This window comes from Panulirus ornatus, chromosome 1 (genome assembly GCF_036320965.1).
Source record: "Panulirus ornatus isolate Po-2019 chromosome 1, ASM3632096v1, whole genome shotgun sequence".
NCBI lineage: Eukaryota > Metazoa > Arthropoda > Malacostraca > Decapoda > Palinuridae > Panulirus > Panulirus ornatus.
The window spans coordinates 26,346,474-26,367,931 of NC_092224.1; the positions used below are offsets into that span (position 1 = coordinate 26,346,474).

The following is a 21,458-nucleotide window of genomic DNA, read 5'->3' on the forward strand; positions in this document are numbered from 1 at the left end:
CTTGCCTTTTTTTTCTTTACCTCATCTTGTGTTTGCTGATCTTGCTATGAGTGATTGGTTTATGGTCCAGACAGTATTAGAGGTCTTAAATAATCCCCCACACTGATACTAGTAGCAGTTATCAAAGATTACTGCGGTTATTATGGTATTTTTAGAGCTTTTGGCAGGTTTGTGAGCTGCTTCATACTTACAGAATAGATATCCTTAAAGTTCTGCACAATTTAAATTGTTTTAGCAATTATGTCATAGTTGCTTAATTATAGATTTGACACCTTTTCTTTCCTTTTCATGTATCATAAGTTGTGTAATTCCATTTCTAAGCAGGTTACAGCACTGATCTACTTTAGTTTTTGTTGATTTGTAAATGATAATGGTATAATATTTCATCTTTTGTTAGAGCATATTCACTGTTGATAACTGTTTTCCTTTATGTGTTTCATTTTGTAATTCATTGTATTTGTAGGGTATATACACCTAATTTTTGGTTTAGTTAGGTTAGCATACTGTAGACCTGCATTTAACTGTATCCTCCTCATCATCTTGTCATGTATAGGTCAAAACCATGGTGCTATCACACACTTATCATGACACCATGGCAAGTATAGTGATGCTAGTTTTTGTCGTCTGTATGTAAATGCATGCCGTTGCATGCAGGGCATGGTCCCTCATTTGAGGGGTTTCGTAGATCAGATAACAGCTGTTCAGGTTGCATTCATTTACTTCAGATGGCAGTGAGAGAAGGAATCTGAGGATATGGCTTTGTATTATTATGTGTGAAGAGGGAATTAACTTTTGACTTTAGTGCTGACTGTTACAGTGAATAATTGAAAACATTCCTGTTTCTTAACTGTAGTAATCTGCTTGCTAGAATATCTTGCCTTTAACATTGCTTAATCAACATTTGTCCTTTAGGTACATGATGGTAAGAACCTGAAGGGCCGCAGTAATGATGCCATTGCTTCTGCATCTCTCTATATTGCTTGCAGACAGGAGGGTGTACCACGAACTTTCAAGGTAAGTTTACCCTAGTCTTTTGTCTTAGAAAGTATTATTGAATGTAATCTGACACAATGTTATTTTTGTTGTTTTTATCAATAAATTTGTTGGTCTTATACCAATAGTTTGAAAAGTGGGACAGAACTGGGGATAGGGGAGAAAGAATACTTCCCACATATTCCCTGCATGTCGTAGAAGGCAACTAAAAGGGGTGGGAATGGGGGGCTGGAAATCCTCCCTTCCAGTTATTACTTTTCCAAAAGAAGGAACAGAGAAGGGCACCAAGTGAGGAATTTCGCTCTAAGGCTCAGTCCTCTGTTCTTAACGCTACCTTGCTGATGCGGGATATGGTGAATTTATGTATGAAGGAAAGAAAAAGTTTATAAAGCTGGGTGGAATGATAGTAAACGAGATGTTAATTATTGTTAGTGCTTATGACCAGATGGAAAGAGGAGTGAAGAAATTGGTGCTGTTTTTTGGGAGGAACTGAAAGAGTGCTATGTCAGTTTTCATGTAGGTGATAATATTGTGGCACTTGGAGATATGAACTGAAATGAGGGTAATGTGGCTGTTGAGGGTATGATATGGGAGAATGGTCAGGGCTACATCATTTTCATGTGATGAGAAGAGTGCAGATATCTAAAGCATTTCACTTCCTCCAATTTTTCTCCATTCAAACTTACATCCCAACTAACTTGTCCCCCAACCCAGCTGAACTTAAAGCACTTCACTTCCTCCAATTTTCTCCATTCAAACTTACATCCCAACTAACTTGTCTCCCAAACCTGCTGAACTTAATAACTTTGCTTTTATTTACATTTACCCTCAACTTTCTCCTTTCACACACTTCCAAACTTAGTCATCAACTTCAGCTTCTGCAGTTTCTCACTCGAATCAGCCACCAGTGCTGTATCATTGGCGAACATCAAGTGACTCGCTTCCCAACTCACTGCATACTCACCCTTCTTTTCAGAATTCTTGCATTTACCTCCCTTACCACGCCATCCATAAAGAAATTAAACATCACACACCCTTGCTACAGACCGACCTTCACTGTGAACCAATCACTCTTCTCTCTTCCTACTTGTACATTTGCCTTACACCCTTGATAAAAACTTCTCACTGCTTCTAGCAGCTTACCTCCCACACCATATATTCTTAAGACCTTCCACAAAGTATCTCTATCAACCCTATCCTATAACCTCTCCAGATCCATAAATGCCATGGACAAATCCATCAGTTTTTCTAAGTATTCGCAGACACATGATCCACACATTCCCAACCACTTCTATAAGAACACTGCTCCCCACCAATCAGGGGTGTATCTAGGGGAAATAATTCATATGGCAAGCACTGAAATTGCGCCCCTGGCTTGATTAAAATCTACGTACATTGGATGTATATAAAAATATATACAGTGTAATTATAAACTGTTGAAGAGCTAGGCCAAACTTAGATTTATATGACATTCACTTAAGCTGTTTAATGAAGAGAATTTTTAAATATTTTCTGCTCCTTTGCATCTTTGGTAAATAAGAGTACTGTGATAAATTTTTCATTATTATTTCAATTATAGAATTTTTTTTTTTTTTTTTTCAAAAGAAGGAACAGAGAATTGGGCCAGGTGAGGGTATTCCCTCAAAGGCCCAGTCCTCTGTTCTTAACACTACCTCGCTAATGCGGGAAATGGCGATTAGTTTGAAAGAAAAAGAAGAAAAGAAGTGTTTGAATATCTTATCTTTTAATTTTGAAACAAAAAGTTTTTGGAGCCAAAAAATATCCTTCAATTTTTGGTATTTTTTTCAAAAAATAGATTTCCTTTAATAACTCATTATAAGAAGTATTTTTCATTCTGAATACAAATATGGTGTTAAAATAACATTTAATCCTCTTAATGAAACTCAATTAAGCTGTTAAATGAAGTAGATTTTAAAATGTTTCTGTTTCCATCGTAGTTACTGAGTATGTATCGGTGACTTACAGTGTCATGATATGTTTTCCATAATTACATCAAGTATAAAAGTGTTTAAATATTTTATCTTTTAATTTTGAAAAAAAAAAAATTGAGCTAGAAAATACCCTGAGATGTTTACCTTTAGTTTTTGGCAGTTTTGTCAGAAAAATAGATTTCCTTTAAAAACTCATTATTAGAAGTATTTTTCATGCTTAATACAAATCTGGTGTTAAAATATTGTTTATATGCCTTTTTGACATTCATTTAAGCTGTTGAATGAAGTCAATTTCAAAATATCTTCTCGTTTGCATTGTGTTTACTGGGTATGTGTCGGTAACTGAGAGAATTATGATATATTTTTCATGATTATTTCAAGTACAGAAGTGTTTCAATATTTTATTTTTCAGTTTTGAAAAAAAGCTTTCGGAGAAAAAACGTGAAATATCACCTTCAATTTTTGCTATTTTTGTCAGAAAAAAAGATTTCCCTTAAGAACTCATTATGAGAAGAATTTTTCATGCTGAATACAAACCTGGTGTTAAAATATTGTTTGGTCGCCTTGATAACATACATTTAAGATGTTAAATGAAGACAGTATTGAAATATTTTCTGCTCCTTTGCATCCTATTCACTGGGATTTTATTGATGACTAAGAGCATTATGATATATTTTCCAAGTTTAATTCAAGTATAGAAGAGTTTGAATATCTTATCTTTCAGTTGTAAAACGAAAAGTTTTTTGAGCCAAAAAATATCCTTCAATTTTTGGCATTTTACTCAGAAAAATAGATTTCCTTTGAAATCTCATTATAAGAAGTATTTTTCATGCTGAATACAAATCTGGTATTAAAATATTGTATAGTCGCATATATGACATTCATTTATGCTGTTTAATGAAGAGAATTTTTAAATATTTTGTGCTCCTTTGCATCGTATTTAATGGGTATGTAATGGTAACTAAGAGCATTATGTTATATTTTCCATGATTATTTCAAGTATAGAAATGTTCGAATATCTTATCTTTCAATTTTGAAACAATAAATTTTTGGAGCCAAAAAAATACCATGAACATTTAAGTTTTGTAATTTTTCTCAGAAAAATAAACTTCGTTTAATAACTCATTGTAAGAAGTATTTTTCATTTTGAATACATATATGGTGTTAAAATAATGTGTAGTCCTCTTAATGGAACTCAATTAAGATGCTAAATGAAGTCAATTAAGATATGTTTCTGTTTGCATCGTATTTCCTGGGTATGTATCGGTGACTTACAGGATTATGATATGTTTTCCATAATTATATCAAGTATAGAAGTGTTTGAATATTTTATCTTTCAATTTGAAAAAAAAATTTTGAGCTAAAAAATACCCTCAACTGTTACCTTAAGTTTTTGGCATTTTTGCCGGAAAAATAGATTTGCTCTAAAAACTCGATATTACAAGTAATTTTCATGCTTAATACAAATCTGGTGTTAGAATATTGTTTAGTCACCTTTTTGACATTCATTTAAGCTGTTAAATGATGTCAATTTCAAAATATTTTCTGCTCGTTTGCATTGTATTTCCTGGGTATGTATCGGTAACTGAGAGAATTATGATATATTTTTCATGATTATTTCAAGTATAGAAGTGTTTGAATATTTTGTCTTTTAATTATGAAACAAAATGTTTTTGGAGAAAAAGATACCCTGAAGTATTGCCTTCAATTTTTTTCATTTTTGTCATAAGAATAGATTTCCTTTAAAAACTTATTATGGGAAGAATTTTTCATGCTGAATACAAATCTGTTAAAATATCGTCCAGTCGCCTTTATGACATACATTTAAGATGTTAAATGAAGACAATTTTGAAATATTTTCTGCTCCTTTGCATCCTATTTACTGGGTATGTATTGATGACTAAGAGCATTATCATATATTTTCCAAGATTATTTCAAGTATAGAAGAGTTTGAATATCTTGTCTTTAAGTTTTAAAACAAAAAGATTTTTGAGCTAAAGAATACACTGAATTTTAGCATTTTACTCAGAAAAATAGATTTTCTTTAAAATCTCATTATAAGAAGTGTTTTTCATGCTGAATACAAATCTGGTGTTAAAATATTGTATAGTCGCATATATGACGTTCATTTAAGCTTTTAATGAAGATAATTTTTAAGAATTTTATGCTCCTTTGCATTGTATTTGATAGGCGTTATTGGTAATTAAGAGAATTATGTTATATTTTCCATTACTATTTCAAGTATAGAAATGTTTGAATATCTTGCCTTTTAATTTTTAAACAAAAAGTTCTTGGAACCTAAAAATAACCTGAACTATTACCTTCAATTTTTGGTATTTTTCTCAGAAAAATAGATTTCCTTTAATAACTCATTAAAAGAAGTATTTTTCATTCTGAATACAAATATGGTGTTAAAATAACATTTAGTCCTCTTAGTGAAACTCAGTTAAGCTGTTAAATGAAGTCAGTTTTAAAATGTTTCTGTTTCTTTGCATCTTATTTACTGGGTATGTATCGGTGACTTAGAGCATCATGATATGTTTTCCATAATTATATCAAGTCTAGAAGTATTTAGATATTTTATCTTTCAATTTTGAAAAAGAAAATTTGTGAGCTAAAAAATACCTTCTGCTGTTATCTTCAGTTTTTGACATTTTTGTTAGAAGAATAGATTTCCTTTGTTTTAAAATATCATTTACTCACATTTTTGACATTCATTTAAGCTTTTAAGTGAAGGCAATTTCAAAATATTTTTGGTCGTTTGCATTGTATTTACTGGGTATGTATTGGTAACAGAATTATGATATATTTCTCATGATTATTTCAAGTATAGAAGTGTTTGAATATTGTATCTTTCGATTTTAAAACACAATGTTTATGGAGAAAAGAATACCTTCAATTTTTGCTATTTTTGTCAGAAAAATAGATTTCCTTTAAAGACTCATTATAAGAAGTATTTTTCATACTGAATACAAATCTGGTGTTAAAATATCGTTTAGTTGCTTTTATGACATTCATTTAACATGTTAAATGAAGACAATTTTGAAATATTATCTGCACCTTTGCATCCTATTTACTGGGTATGTATCAGTGATAAAGAGGAATGATATATTTTCAGTGATTATTTCAAGTATAGAAGTGATTGAATATCTTATCTTTCAATTTTAAAAACAAAAAGTTTTTTGAGGTAAAAAATACCCTGAAGTATTACCTTCAATTTTTGGCATTTTAATCAGAAAAATAGGTTTCCTCTAAACACTCATTATAAGAAATATTTTTCCAGGTAAATACAAATCTGGTGTTAAAATATCGTTTAGTTGCTTTTATGACATTCATATAAGATGTTAAATGAAGATAATTTTGAAATATTATCTGCATCTTTGCATCCTATTTACTGGGCATATATCAATGATAAAGAGGACTATGATATATTTTCCATGATTATTTCAAGTATAGAAGTGTTTGAATATCTTTCTTTCAATTTTAAAGCAAAAAGTTTTTTGAGGTAAAAAATACCCTGAAGTATTACCTTCAATTTTTGGCATTTTACTCAGAAGATTAGATTTCCTCTAAAACCTCATTATAAGAAGTATTTTCAATGCTGAGTACGAATCTGGTGTTAAAATATGTTTAGTTGCTTTTATGACATTCATTTAAGATGTTAATGAAGACAATTTTGAAATATTATCTGCACCTTTGCATCCTATTTACTGGGTATGTATCAATGATAAAGACCACTATGATATATTTTCCATGATTATTTCAAGTTTAGAAGAGTTTGAATATCTTATCTTTCAATTTTAAAGCAAAAAGTTTTTTGAGCGAAAATGCCAAAAATTGAAGGTAAATAGTTCATGGTATTTTTTAGCTCAAAAAACTTTTTTTTAAAATTGAAAGATATGATATTCAAACACTTCTATACATGAAATTATCATGGAAAATATATCATAGTGCTCTTTTTCATTGATACATACCCAGTAAATAGGATGCAAATGTGCAGATAATATTTCGTATTTGTCTTCATTTAACATCTTAAATGGATGTCATAAAAGCAACTAAACGATATTTTAACACCAGATTTGTATTCAGCATGAAAAATACTTCTTATAATGAGTTTTTAGAGAAAATCTATTTTTCTGAATAAAATGCCAAAAATTGAAGGTTCAGGGTATTTTTTAGTTCAAAAAACTTTTTGCTTTAAAATTGAAAGATAAGATATTCAAATATTTCTATACTGGAAATAATCCTGGAAAATATAGTGCTCTTTATCACTGATACATACCCAGTAAATAGGATGCAAAGGTGCAGATAATATTTTAAAATTATCTTCATTTAACATCTTGAATGAATACCATAAAAGAAAGTAAACGATATTTTAACACCAGATTTGTATTCAGCATAAAAAATACTTCTTATAATGAGTTTTTAGAGGAATTCTATTTTTTTGAGTAAAATGCCAAAAATTGCCATAAAAGCAATTTTTTGCATTTTATTCAGAAAAATAGATTTCCTTTAAAAACTCATTATAAGAAGTGTTTTTCATGTTGAATAGAAATCTGGTGTTAAAATATCGTTTAGTTGCATTTATGACATTCATTTAAGACAATTTTGAAGTATCTGCACATTTGCATCCTATTTACTGGGTATGTATCAGTGATAAAGAGGAGTATGATATATTTCCCATGATTATTTTAAGTATAGAAGTGTTTGAATATCTTATCTTTCAAATTTAAAACAAAAAGTTTTTTGAGGTAAAAAACTTGGCATTTTACTCAGAAAAATAGGTTTCCTCTAAAAACTCAATATAAGAAGTATTTTTTATGGTGAATACAAATCTGATGTTAAAATATCATTTAGTTGCTTTTATGACAATCATTTAAGATGTTACATTAAGACAATTTCGAAATATTATCTGCACCTTTGCATCCTATTTACTGGGTATGTATGAATGATAAAGAGCACTATCATATATTTTCCATGACTATTTCAAGTATAGAAGTGTTTGAATATATTATCTTTCAATTCTAAAGCAAAAAGTTTTTTAAGCTAAAAAATACCCTGAACCTTAGATTTTTGGCATTTTGCTCAGAAAAATAGATTCTCTCTAAAAACTCATCATAAGAAGTATTTTTCATGCTGAATACAAATCTGGTGTTAAAATATCGTTTAGTTTCTTTTATGACATTCATTTAATTTTTGGCATTTTACTTCAATTTTTGGGATTTTACTCAGAAAAATAGATTCTCTCTAAAAACTCATTATAAGAAGTATTTTTCATGCTGAATACAAATCTGGTGTTAAAATATGGTTTAGTTGCTTTTATGACATTCATTTAAGATGTTAAATGAAGACAATTTTGAAATGTTACCTGCACCTTTGCATCCTATTTACTGGGTATGTATCATTGATAAAGAGGACTGTGATATATTTTCCATGATTATTTCAAGTATGGAAATGTTTGAATATATTATCATTCAATTTTAAAACAAAAAGTTTTTTGAGCTAAAAAATACACAACTATTACCTTCAGTTTTTGGCATTTTACTCAGAAAAATAGGTATCCTCTAAAAACTCAATATAAGAAGTATTTTTCATGGTGAATGCAAATCTAGTGTTAAGATATCGTTTAGTTGATTTTATGACATTAATTTAAGATGTGAAATGATGACAATTTCGAAATATTATCTCAATCTCTTCATCCTATTTACTGGGTATGTATCAATTATAAAGAGGACAATGATATATTTTCCATGATTATTTCAAATATAGAAGTGTTTGAATATCTTATCTTTCAATTCTAAAACAAAGTGTTTTTTTGTGCTAAAAAATACCGTGAACTTTTACCTTCAATTTTTGGCATTTTACTCAGAAAAATAGATTTCCTCTAAAAACTCATTATAAGAAGTATTTCCCATGCTGAATATAAATCTGGTGTTAAAATATGTTTAGTTGCGAAAATGCCAGGATATTTTTTAGCACAAAAAACATTTTGTTTTAAAATTGAAAGATATGATATTCAAACACTTCTGTATTTATAGTAATCATGGAAAATATATCATAGTGCTCTTTATCATTGATACATACCCAGTAAATAGGATGCAAATTTGTGGATCATATTTCATATTTGTCTTCATTTAACATCTTAAATGGATGTCATAAAAGAAACTAAACGATATTTTAACACCAGATTTGTATTCAGCTTGAAAAATGATTCTTATAATGAGTTTATAGAGAAAATTTATTTTTCTGAATAAAATGTTAAAAATTCAAGGTAATAGTTCAGGGTATTTTTTAGCTCAAAAAACATTTTGCTTTAAAGTTGAAAGATAAAATATTCAAATATTTCTATACTTTAAATAATCATGGAAAATATATCAGTGTGCTCCTTATCATTGATACATACCCAGTAAATAGGATGCAAAGGTGCAGGTAATATTTCAAAATTATCTTCATTTAACATCTTAAATGAATGCCATAAAAGCAACTAAAAGATATATAAACACCAGATTTGTATTCAACATGAAAAATACTTCTTGTAACGAGTTTTTAGAGGAAGTCTATATTTTTGAGTAAAATGCCAAAAATTGTCATAAAAGTAATTTTTTGCATTTTATTCAGAAAAATAGATTTCCTGTAAAAACTCATTATAAGAAGTATTTTTCATGCTGAATACAAATCTGGTGTTAAGATATCGTTTAGTTGCTTTTATGGCATTCATTTAAGATGTTAAATGAAGAAAATTTTTAAATATTATCTGCACATTTGCATCCTATTTACTGGGTATGCATCAGTGATAAAGAGGGCTATGATATATTTTCCATGATTATTTCAAGCATAGAAGTGTGAATGTCTTATCTTTCACTTTTAAAACAAAAAGTTTTTTGAGCTAAAAAGTACCCTGAAGTATTGCCTTCAATTTTTGGCATTTTACTCAGAAAAATAGATTTCTTCTAAACCCTCATTATAAGAAGTATTTTCCATGCTGGATACAAATCTGGTGTTAAAATATGTTCAGTTGCTTTTATGACATTCATTTAAGATGTTAAATGAAGCCAATTTTGAATATTATGTGCACCTTTGAATCCTATTTACTGGGTATGTATCAATGATAAAGACCACCATGATATATTTTCCATGACTATTTGAAGTATAGAAGCGTTTGAATATCTTATCTTTCAATTTTAAAGCAAAAAGTCTTTTGAGTGAAAATGGCAAAAATTGAAGGTAATAGTTCAGGGTATTTTTTAGCTCAAAAATCTTTTTGCTTTTGAATTGAAAGATAAGATATTCAAACAATTCTATCCTTGAAATAATCATGGAAAATATATCATAGTGCACTTTATCATTGATACATACCCAGTAAATAGGATGCAAAGGTGCAGATAATATTTTATATTTGTCTTCATTTAACACCTTAAATGGATGTCATAAAAGCAACTAAACGATATTGTAACACCAGATTTGTATTCAGCATGAAAAATACTTCCTATAATGAGTTTTTAGAGAAAATCTTTTTTTCTGAATAAAATGCCAAAAATTGAAGGTAATATTTCAGGGTATTTTTTAGCTCAAAAATATTTTTGCTTTTAAATTGAAAGATAAGATATTCAAGCACTTCCATCCTTGAAATAATAATGGAAAATATATGATAGTGCACTTTATCACTGATACATACCCAGTAATTAGGATGCAAAGGGGCAGATAATATTTCATATTTGTCTTCATTTAACACCTTAAATGGATATCATAAAAGCAACTAAACGATATTTTAACAACAGATTTGTATTCAGCATGAAAAATACTTATAATGAGTTTTTAGAGAAAATCTATTTTTCTGAGTAAAATACCAAAAATTGAAGGTAATAGTTCAGGGTATTTTTTAGGTCAAAAAACTTTTTGCTTTAAAATTGAAAGATAAGATATTCAAACACTTCTATTCTTGAAATAGTCATGGAAAATATATGATAGCGCTCTTCATCATTGATACATACCCAATAAATAGGATGCAAATGTCCAGATAATATTTCGAAATTGTCTTCATTTAACATGTTAAATGAATGTCATAAAAGCAACTAAACGATATTTTAACAACAGATTTGTATTCAGCATGAAAAATACTTCTTATAATGAGTTTTTAGAGAAAATTTATTTTTCTGAGTAAAATGCCAAAAATTGAAGGTAATAGTTCATGGTATTTTTTAGGTCATAAAACTTTTTGCTTTAAAATTGAAAGATAAGATATTCAAACACGTCTATTCTTGAAATAGTCTTGGAAAATATATGATAGTGCTCTTTATCATTGATACATACCCAGTAAATAGGATGCAAAGGTGCAGATAATATTTCGAAATTGTCTTAGTATAACATCTTAAATTAATGTCATAAAAGCAACTAAACGATATTTAACAGCAGATTTGTATTCAGCATGAAAAATACTTCCTATAATGAGTTTTTAGAGAAAATCTATTTTCTGAATAAAATGCCAAAAATGAAGGTAATAGTTTGGGGAATTTTTTAGCTCAAAGAACTTTTTGTTTTGAAATTGAAAGATAAGATATTCAAACATTTCTATTCTTGAAAGAGTCATGGAAAATATATGATAGTGCTCTTTATCATTGATACATACCCAATAAATAGGATGCAAATGTGCAGATAATATTTCGAAATTGTCTTCATTTATCATCTTAAATGAATATCATAAAAACAACTAAACGATATTTTAACACCAGATTTGTATTCAGCATGAAAAATACTTCGTATAATGAGTTTTTAGAGAAAATCTATTTTTCTGAATAAAATGCAAAAAATTGAAGGTAATAGTTCAGGGTATTTTTTAGCTCAGAAAACTTTTTGTTTTAAAATTGAAAGATAAGATATTCAAACATTTCTTTACTTGAAATAATCCTGGAAAATATATGATAGTGCCCTTTATCTTTGATACATACCTAGTAAATAGGATGCAAATGTGCAGATAATATTTTCAAAATTATCTTCATTTAACATCTTAAATGGATGTCATAAAAGCAACTAAACGATATTTTAACAACAGATTTGCATTCAGCATGAAAAATACTTCTTATAATGAGTTTTTAGAGAAAATTTATTTTTCTGAGTAAAATGCCAAAAATTGAAGGTAATACTTAGAGGTATTTTTTAGCTCAAAAACTTTTTGCTTTAAAATTGAAGGATAAGATATTCAAACACTTCTATACTTGAAATAGTCATGGAAAATATATGATAGTGCTCTTTATCACTGATACATACCCAGTAAATAGGATGCAAAGGTGCAGATAATATTTCGAAATTGTCTTAGTATAACATCATAAATGAATGTCATAAAAGCAACTAAACGATATTGTAACACCAGATTTGTATTCAGCATGAAAAATACTTCCTATAATGAGTTTTTAGAGAAAATCTTTTTTTCTGAATAAAATGCCAAAAATTGAAGGTAATAGTTCAGGGTATTTTTTAGCTCAATAATATTTTTCCTTTTAAATTGAAAGATAAGATATTCAAGCACTTCTATCCTTGAAATAATCATGGAAAATATATGATAGTGCACTTTATCATTGATACATACCCAGTAATTAGGATGCAAAGGGGCAGATAATATTTCATATTTGTCTTCATTTAACACCTTAAATGGATATCATAAAAGCAACTAAACGATATTTTAACAACAGATTTGTATTCAGCATGAAAAATACTTCTTATAATGAGTTTTTAGAGAAAATCTATTTTTCTGAGTAAAATACCAAAAATTGAAGGTAATAGTTCAGGGTATTTTTTAGGTCAAAAAACTTTTTGCTTTAAAATTGAAAGATAAGATATTCAAACACTTCTATTCTTGAAATAGTCATGGAAAATATATGATAGCGCTCTTCATCATTGATACATACCCAATAAATAGGATGCAAATGTCCAGATAATATTTCGAAATTGTCTTCATTTAACATGTTAAATGAATGTCATAAAAGCAACTAAACGATATTTTAACAACAGATTTGTATTCAGCATGAAAAATACTTCTTATAATGAGTTTTTAGAGAAAATTTATTTTTCTGAGTGAAATGCCAAAAATTGAAGGTAATAGTTCAGGGTATTTTTTAGGTCATAAAACTTTTTGCTTTAAAATTGAAAGATAAGATATTCAAACACGTCTATTCTTGAAATAGTCTTGGAAAATATATGATAGTGCTCTTTATCATTGATACATACCCAGTAAATAGGATGCAAAGGTGCAGATAATATTTCGAAATTGTCTTAGTATAACATCTTAAATTAATGTCATAAAAGCAACTAAACGATATTTAACAGCAGATTTGTATTCAGCATGAAAAATACTTCCTATAATGAGTTTTTAGAGAAAATCTATTTTCTGAATAAAATGCCAAAAATGAAGGTAATAGTTTGGGGAATTTTTTAGCTCAAAGAACTTTTTGTTTTGAAATTGAAAGATAAGATATTCAAACATTTCTTTACTTGAAATAATCCTGGAGAATATATGATAGTGCTCTTTATCATTGGTACATACCTAGTAAATAGGATACAAAGGTGCAGATAATATTTTCAAAATTATCTTCATTTAACATCTTAAATGGATGTCATAAAAGCAACTAAACGATATTTTAACAACAGATTTGTATTCAGCATGAAAAATGCTTCTTATAATGAGTTTTTAGAGAAAATCTATTTTTTTGAGTAAAATGCCAAAAATTGAAGGTAATAGTTCCAGGTATTTTTTAGCTCAAAAAACTTTTTGCTTTAAAATTGAAGGATAAGCTATTGAAACACTTTTATACTTGAAATAGTCATGGAAAATATATGATAGTGCTCTTTATCATTGATACATACCCAGTAAATAGGATGCAAAGGTGCAGATAGTATTATGAAATTGTCTTAGTATAACATCTTAAATGAATGTCATAAAAGCAACTAAACGATATTTTAACACCAGATTTGTATTCAGCATGAAAAATACTTCCTATAATGAATTTTTAGAGAAAATCTATTTTTTGAATAAAATGCCAAAATGCCAGGGTATTTTTTAGCTCAAAAAACTTTTTGATTTAGAAATTGAAAGATAAGATATTCAAACATTTCTGTACTTGAAATAATCCTGGAAAATATATCATAGTGCTCTTTATCATTGATACATAGCCAGTAAGTAGGATGCAAAGGTGCAGATAATATTTCATATTTGTCTTCATTTAACATCTTAAATGGATGTCATAAGAGGAACTAAACTATATTTTAAGAACAGATTTGTATTCAGCATGAAAAATACATCTTATAATGAGTTTCTAGAGAAAATCTGTTTTTCTAAGTAAAATGGCAAAAATTAAAGGTAATATATTACGTTCAGGGTATATTTTAGCTCAAAAAACTTTTTGCTTTAAAATTGAAAGATAAGATATTCAAACACTTCTATACTTGAAATAGTCATGGAAAATATATGATAGTGCTCTTTATTATTGATACATACCAAGTAAAGAAGGTGGTGAGAGTAAGTGAGCTTGGGAAGGAGACCTGTGTGAGGAAGTATCAGGAGAGACTGTGTACAGAATGGAAAAAGGTGAGAACAATGGAAGTAAGGGGAGTGGGGGAGGAATGGGATGTATTTAGGGAATCAGTGATGGATTGCGCGAAAGATGCTTGTGGCATGAGAAGAGTGGGAGGTGGGCTGTTTAGAAAGGGTAGTGAGTGGTGGGATGAAGAAGTAAGAGTATTAGTGAAAGAGAAGAGAGAGGCATTTGGACGATTTTTGCAGGGAAAAAATGCAATTGAGTGGGAGAAGTATAAAAGAAAGAGACAGGAGGTCAAGAGAAAGGTGCAAGAGGTGAAAAAAAGGGCAAATGAGAGTTGGGGTGAGAGACTATCAGTAAATTTTAGGGAGAATAAAAAGATGTTGTGGAAGGAGGTAAATAGGGTGCGTAAGACAAGGGAGCAAATGGGAACTTCAGTGAAGAGCGTAAATGGGGAGGTGATAACAAGTAGTGGTGATGTGAGAAGGAGATGGAATGAGTATTTTGAAGGTTTGTTGAATGTGTCTGATGACAGAGTGGCAGATATAGGGTGTTTGGGTCGAGGTGGTGTGCAAAGTGAGAGGGTTAGGGAAAATGATTTGGTAAACAGAGAAGAGGTAGTAAAAGCTTTGCGGAAGATGAAAGCCGGCAAGGCAGCAGGTTTGGATGGTATTGCAGTGGAATTTATTAAGAAAGGGGGTGACTGTATTGTTGACTGGTTGGTAAGGTTATTTAATGTATGTATGACTCATGGTGAGGTGCCTGAGGATTGGCGGAATGCGTGCATAGTGCCATTGTACAAAGGCAAAGGGGATAAGAGTGAGTGCTCAAATTACAGAGGTATAAGTTTGTTGAGTATTCCTGGTAAATTATATGGGAGGGTATTGATTGAGAGGGTGAAGGCAGGTACAGAGCATCAGATTGGGGAAGAGCAGTGTGGTTTCAGAAGTGGTAGAGGATGTGTGGATCAGGTGTTTGCTTTGAAGAATGTATGTGAGAAATACTTAGAAAAGCAAATGGATTTGTATGTAGCATTTATGGATCTGGAGAAGGCATATGATAGAGTTGATAGAGATGCCCTGTGGAAGGTATTAAGAATATATGGTGTGGGAGGCAAGTTGTTAGAAGCAGTGAAAAGTTTTTATCGAGGATGTAAGGCATGTGTACGTGTAGGAAGAGAGGAAAGTGATTGGTTCTCAGTGAATGTAGGTTTGCGGCAGGGGTGTGTGATGTCTCCATGGTTGTTTAATTTGTTTATGGATGGGGTTGTTAGGGAGGTAAATGCAAGAGTCTTGGAAAGAGGGGCAAGTATGAAGTCTGTTGGGGATGAGAGAGCTTGGGAAGTGAGTCAGTTGTTGTTCGCTGATGATACAGCGCTGGTGGCTGATTCAAGTGAGAAACTGCAGAAGCTGGTGACGGAGTTTGGTAAAGTGTGTGGAAGAAGAAAGTTAAGAGTAAATGTGAATAAGAGCAAGGTTATTAGGTACAGTAGGGTTGAGGGTCAAGTCAATTGGGAGGTGAGTTTGAATGGAGAAAAACTGGAGGAAGTGAAGTGTTTTAGATATCTGGGAGTGGATCTGTCAGCGGATGGAACCATGGAAGCGGAAGTGGATCATAGGGTGGGGGAGGGGGCAAAAATTTTGGGAGCCTTGAAAAATGTGTGGAAGTCGAGAACATTATCTCGGAAAGCAAAAATGGGTATGTTCGAAGGAATAGTGGTTCCAACAATGTTGTATGGTTGCGAGGCGTGGGCTATGGATAGAGTTGTGCGCAGGAGGATGGATGTGCTGGAAATGAGATGTTTGAGGACAATGTGTGGTGTGAGGTGGTTTGATCGAGTAAGTAACGTAAGGGTAAGAGAGATGTGTGGAAATAAAAAGAGCGTGGTTGAGAGAGCAGAAGAGGGTGTTTTGAAATGGTTTGGGCACATGGAGAGAATGAGTGAGGAAAGATTGACCAAGAGGATATATGTGTCGGAGGTGGAGGGAACGAGGAGAAGAGGGAGACCAAATTGGAGGTGGAAAGATGGAGTGAAAAGGATTTTGTGTGATCGGGGCCTGAACATGCAGGAGGGTGAAAGGAGGGCAAGGAATAGAGTGAATTGGAGCGATGTGGTATACAGGGGTTGACGTGCTGTCAGTGGATTGAATCAGGGCATGTGAAGCGTACGGGGTAAACCATGGAAAGCTGTGTAGGTATGTTTATTTGCGTGTGTGGACGTGTGTATGTACATGTGTGTGGGGGGGTTGGGCCATTTCTTTCGTCTGTTTCCTTGCGCTACCTCGCAACCGCGGGAGACAGCGACGAGGTATAAAAAAAAAAAAAAAAAAAACCAAGTAAATAGGATGCAAAGGTGCAGATAATATTTCGAAATTATCTTAATTTAACATCTTACATGAATGTCATAAAAGGAACTAAACGATATTTTAACACCGGATGTGTATTCAGCATGAAAAATACTTCCTTAATGAGTTTTTAGAGAAAATCTATTTTTCTGAATAAAATGCCAAAAATTGAAGGTAAATTGAATTAAAATGCCAAATATTGCCATAAAAGCAATTTTTTGCATTTTATTCAGAAAAATAGATTTCCTTTAAAAACTCATTATAAGAATTATTTTTCATGCTGAATACAAATCTGGTGTTAAAATATCGTTTAGTTTCTTTTATGACATTCATTTAAGATGTTAAATGAAGACAATTTTGAAATATTATCTGCACCTTTGCATCCTATTTACTGGGTATGTGTCAGTTAAAAAGAGGCCTATGATATATTTTCCATGATTATTTCAAGTATAGAAGTGTTTGAATATCTTATCTTTCAATTTTAAAACAAAAAGTTTTTTGAGTTAAAAAATACCCTGAACTATTGCCTTCAATTTTTGGCATTTTAATCAGAAAAATAGGTTTCCTCTAAAAACTCAATATAAGAAGTATTTTTCATGGTGAATACAAATCTGGTGTTAAAATATCGTTTAGTTGCTTTTAAGACATTAATTTAAGATGTTAAATGAAGACAATTTTGAAATATCTGCATCTTTGTATCCTATTTACTGGGTATGTATCAATGATAAAGAGGACTATGATATATTTTCCATGATTATTGCAAGTATAGAAGTGATTGAATATTTCATCTTTCAATTTTGAAACGAAAGGTTTTTTGAGCTAAAAAATACTCTGAACTATTACCTTCAATTTTTGGCATTTTAATCAGAAAAATAGATTTCCTCTAAAAACTCATTATAAGAAGTATTTTCCATGCTGAATACAAATCTGTTGTTAAAATATGTTTAGTTGCTCTTATGACATTCATTTAAGATGTTAGATGAAAACAATTTTGAAATATTATGTGCACCTTTGCATCCTATTTACTGGGTATGGTTAAAGACCACTTTGACATATTTTCCATGATTATATCAAGTATAGAAGCGTTTGAATATCTTATCTTTCAATTTTGAAGCAAAATGTTTTTCGAGTGAAAATGCCAAAAATTGAAGTCTATATTTTTGAGGAAAATGCCAAAAATTGTCATAAAAGAATTCTTTTGCATTTTATTCAGAAAAATAGATTTCCTTTAAAAACTCATTATAAGAAGTATTTTTCATGCTGAATACAAATCTGGTGTTAAAATATCGTTTAGTTGCTTTTATGACATTCATTTAAGATGTTAAATGAAGATAATTTTGAAATATTATCTGCACATTTGCATCCTATTTACTGGGTATGTTTCAGTGGTAAAGAGGACTATGATATATTTTCCATGATTATTTCAAGCATAGAAGTGTTTGAATATCTTATCTTTCAGTTTTAAAACAAAAAGTTTTTTGAGCTAAAAAATACCGTGAACTATTACCTTCAATTTTTGGCATTTTATTCAGAAAAATAGATTTCCTCTAAAAGCTCATTATAAGAAGTATTTTCCATGCTGAATACAAATCTGCTGTTAAAATATGTCTAGTTGCTTTTTTGACATTCATTTAAGATGTTAAATGAAGACAATTTTGAAATATTATCTGCACCTTTGCATCCTATTTACTGGGTATGTATCAATGATGAAGACCACTATGATATATTTTCCATGACTATTTCAAGTATAGAAGCCTTTGAATATCTTATCTTCCAATTTTAAATTAAAAAGTTTTTTTTAGCTCAAAAAACTTTTTTTTTTAAAATTAAAAGATAAGATATTCAAACACTTCTATACTTGAAATAATCATGGAAAATATATCATAGTGCACTTTATTATTGATACATACCCAGTAAATAGGATGCAAAGGTTCAGATAGTATTTCATATTTGTCGTCATTTAACATCTTAAATGGATGTCATAAAAGCAACTAAATGATGTTTTAACAACAGGTTTGTATTCAGCATGAAAAATACTTGGTATAATAAGTTTTTAGAGAGAATCTATTTTTCTGAGTTAAATGCCAAAAATTGAAGGTAATAGTTCAGGGTATTTTTTTTTAGCTCAAAAAGCTTTTTGCTCTAAAATTAAAAGATAAGATATTCAACATATCTATACATGAAATAGTCATGGAAAATATATCATAGTGCTCTTTATCATTGATACATACCCAGTAAATAGGATGCGAAGGTGCACATAATATTTCAAAATTGTCTTCATTTAACATCTTAAATGAATGCCATAAAAGCAACTAAACGGTATTTTAAGACAAGATTTGTTTTCAGCATGAAAAATACTTCCTATAATGAGTTTTTAGAGAAAATCTATTTTTCTGAATAAAATGCCAAAAATTGAAGGTAATAGTTCAGGGTATTTTTTAGCTCAAAAATCTTTTTGCTTTTGAATTGAAAGATAAGATATTCAAACATTTCTATATTTGAAATAATCATGTAAAATATATCATAGTGCAGTTTATCATTGATACATACCCAGTGCATAGGATGCAAAGGTGCAGATAATATTTCATATTTGTCTTCATTTAACATCTTAAATGGATGTCATAAAAGCAACTAAACGATATTTTAACAACAGATTTGTATTCAGCACGAAAAATACTTCTTATAATGAGTTTTTAGAGAAAATCTATTTTTCTGAGTAAAATGCCAAAAATTGAAGGTAATAGTTCAGGGTATTTTTTAGCACAAAAAACTTTTTGCTTTAAAATTGAAAGATAAGATATTCAAACACTTTTATACTTGAAATAGTCATGGAAAGTATATGATAGTGCTCTTAATCATTGATACATACCCAGTAAATAGGATGCAAAGGTGCAGGTAATATTTCGAAATTGTCTTAATTTAACATCTTAAATGAATGTCATAAAAGTAACTAAACGATATTTTAACAACAGATTTGCATTCAGTATGAAAAATACTTCCTATAATGAGTTTTTAGAGAAAATTTATTTTTCTGAGTAAAATGCCAAAAATTGAAGGTAATAGTTCAAGGTATTTTTCATCTCAAAAAACTTTTTGCTTTAAAATTGAAGGATAAGATATTCAGACACTTCTATACTTGATATAGTCATGGAAAATATACGATAGTGCTCTCTATCACTGATACATACCTAGTAAAGAGGATGGAAAGGTGCAGATAATATTTCGAAATTGTCTTAGTATAACATCTTAAATGAATGTCATAAAAGGAACTAAACAATATTTTAACATCAGATTTGTATTCAGCATGAAAAATACTTCCTATAATGAGTTTTTAGAGAAAATCTATTTTTCTGAATAAAATGCCAAAAATTGAAGTTCAGGGTATTTTTTGCTTTTAAAATGAAAGATATGATATTCAAACACTTCTATCCTTGAAATAATCATGGAAAATATATCATAGTGCACTTTATCATTACCCAGTAATTAGGATGCAAATGTGCAGATAATATTTCATATTTGGCTTTATTTAACACCTTAAATGTGTGTCATAAAAGCAACTAAACGATATTTTAACAACAGGTTTGTATTCAGTATGAAAAATACTTCTTATAATGAGTTTTTAGAGAAAATCTATTTTTCTGAGAAAAATACCAAAAATTGAAGGTATTAGGTCAAAAAAATTTTTGCTTTAAAATTGAAAGATAAGGTATTCAAACACTTCTATTCTTGAAATAGTCATGGAAAATATATGATAGTGCTCTTTATCATTGATACATACCCAATAAATAGGATGCAAATATCCAAATAATATTTCGAAATTGTCTTCATTTAACATGTCAAATGAATGTCATAAAAGCAACTAAACGATATTTTAACAACAGATTTGTATTCAGCATGAAAAATCCTTCTTATAATGAGTTTTTAGAGAAAATCTATTTTCTGAGTAAAATGCCAAAAATTGAAGGTAATAGTTCAGGGTATTTTTTAGGTCATAAAACTTTTTGTTTTAAAATTGAAAGATAAGATATTCAAACACTTCTATTCTTGAAATAGTCTTGGAAAATATATGATAGTGCTCTTTATCACTGATACATACCCAGTAAATAGGATGCAAAAGTGCAGATACTATTTCGAAATTGTCTTAATATAACATCTTGAATTGATGTTATAAAAGCAACTAAACGATATTTTAACACCAGATTTGAATTCAACATGAAAAATACTTCCTATAATGAGTTTTTAGAGAAAATCTATTTTTTGAATAAAATGCCAAAAATGAAGGTAATAGTTCGGGGAATTTTTTAGCTCAAAAAACTTTTTGTTTTGAAATTGAAAGATAAGATATTCAAACATTTCCTTACTTGAAATAATCTTGGAAAATATATGATAGTGCTCTTTATCATTGATACATACCTAGTAAATAGGATGCAAAGGTGCAGATAATATTTTCAAAATTATCTTCATTTAACATCTTAAATGGATGTCATAAAAGCAACTAAATGATATTTTAACAACAGATTTGTATTCAGCATGAAAAATACATCTTATAATGAGTTTTTGAGAAAATCTATTTTTTCATGAGTAAAATGCCAAAAATTGAAGGTAATATTTCAAGGTATTTTTTAGCTGAAAAAACTTTT

At 29.7% G+C, this 21,458-nt stretch overlaps 1 protein-coding gene across 1 annotated transcript in view; it reads left to right on the forward strand.

Moving 5' to 3' along the window:
- The window catches only part of TfIIB (transcription factor IIB), a 77,462-nt gene that overhangs the window by 19,821 nt on the left and 36,183 nt on the right, over positions 1 to 21,458 (forward strand). Inside the window, exon 5 of the mRNA XM_071692641.1 lies at positions 913 to 1,014. Within this exon, the coding sequence (XP_071548742.1) occupies positions 913 to 1,014 (102 nt within the window). The remainder of the gene's footprint in view (positions 1 to 912; positions 1,015 to 21,458) is intronic.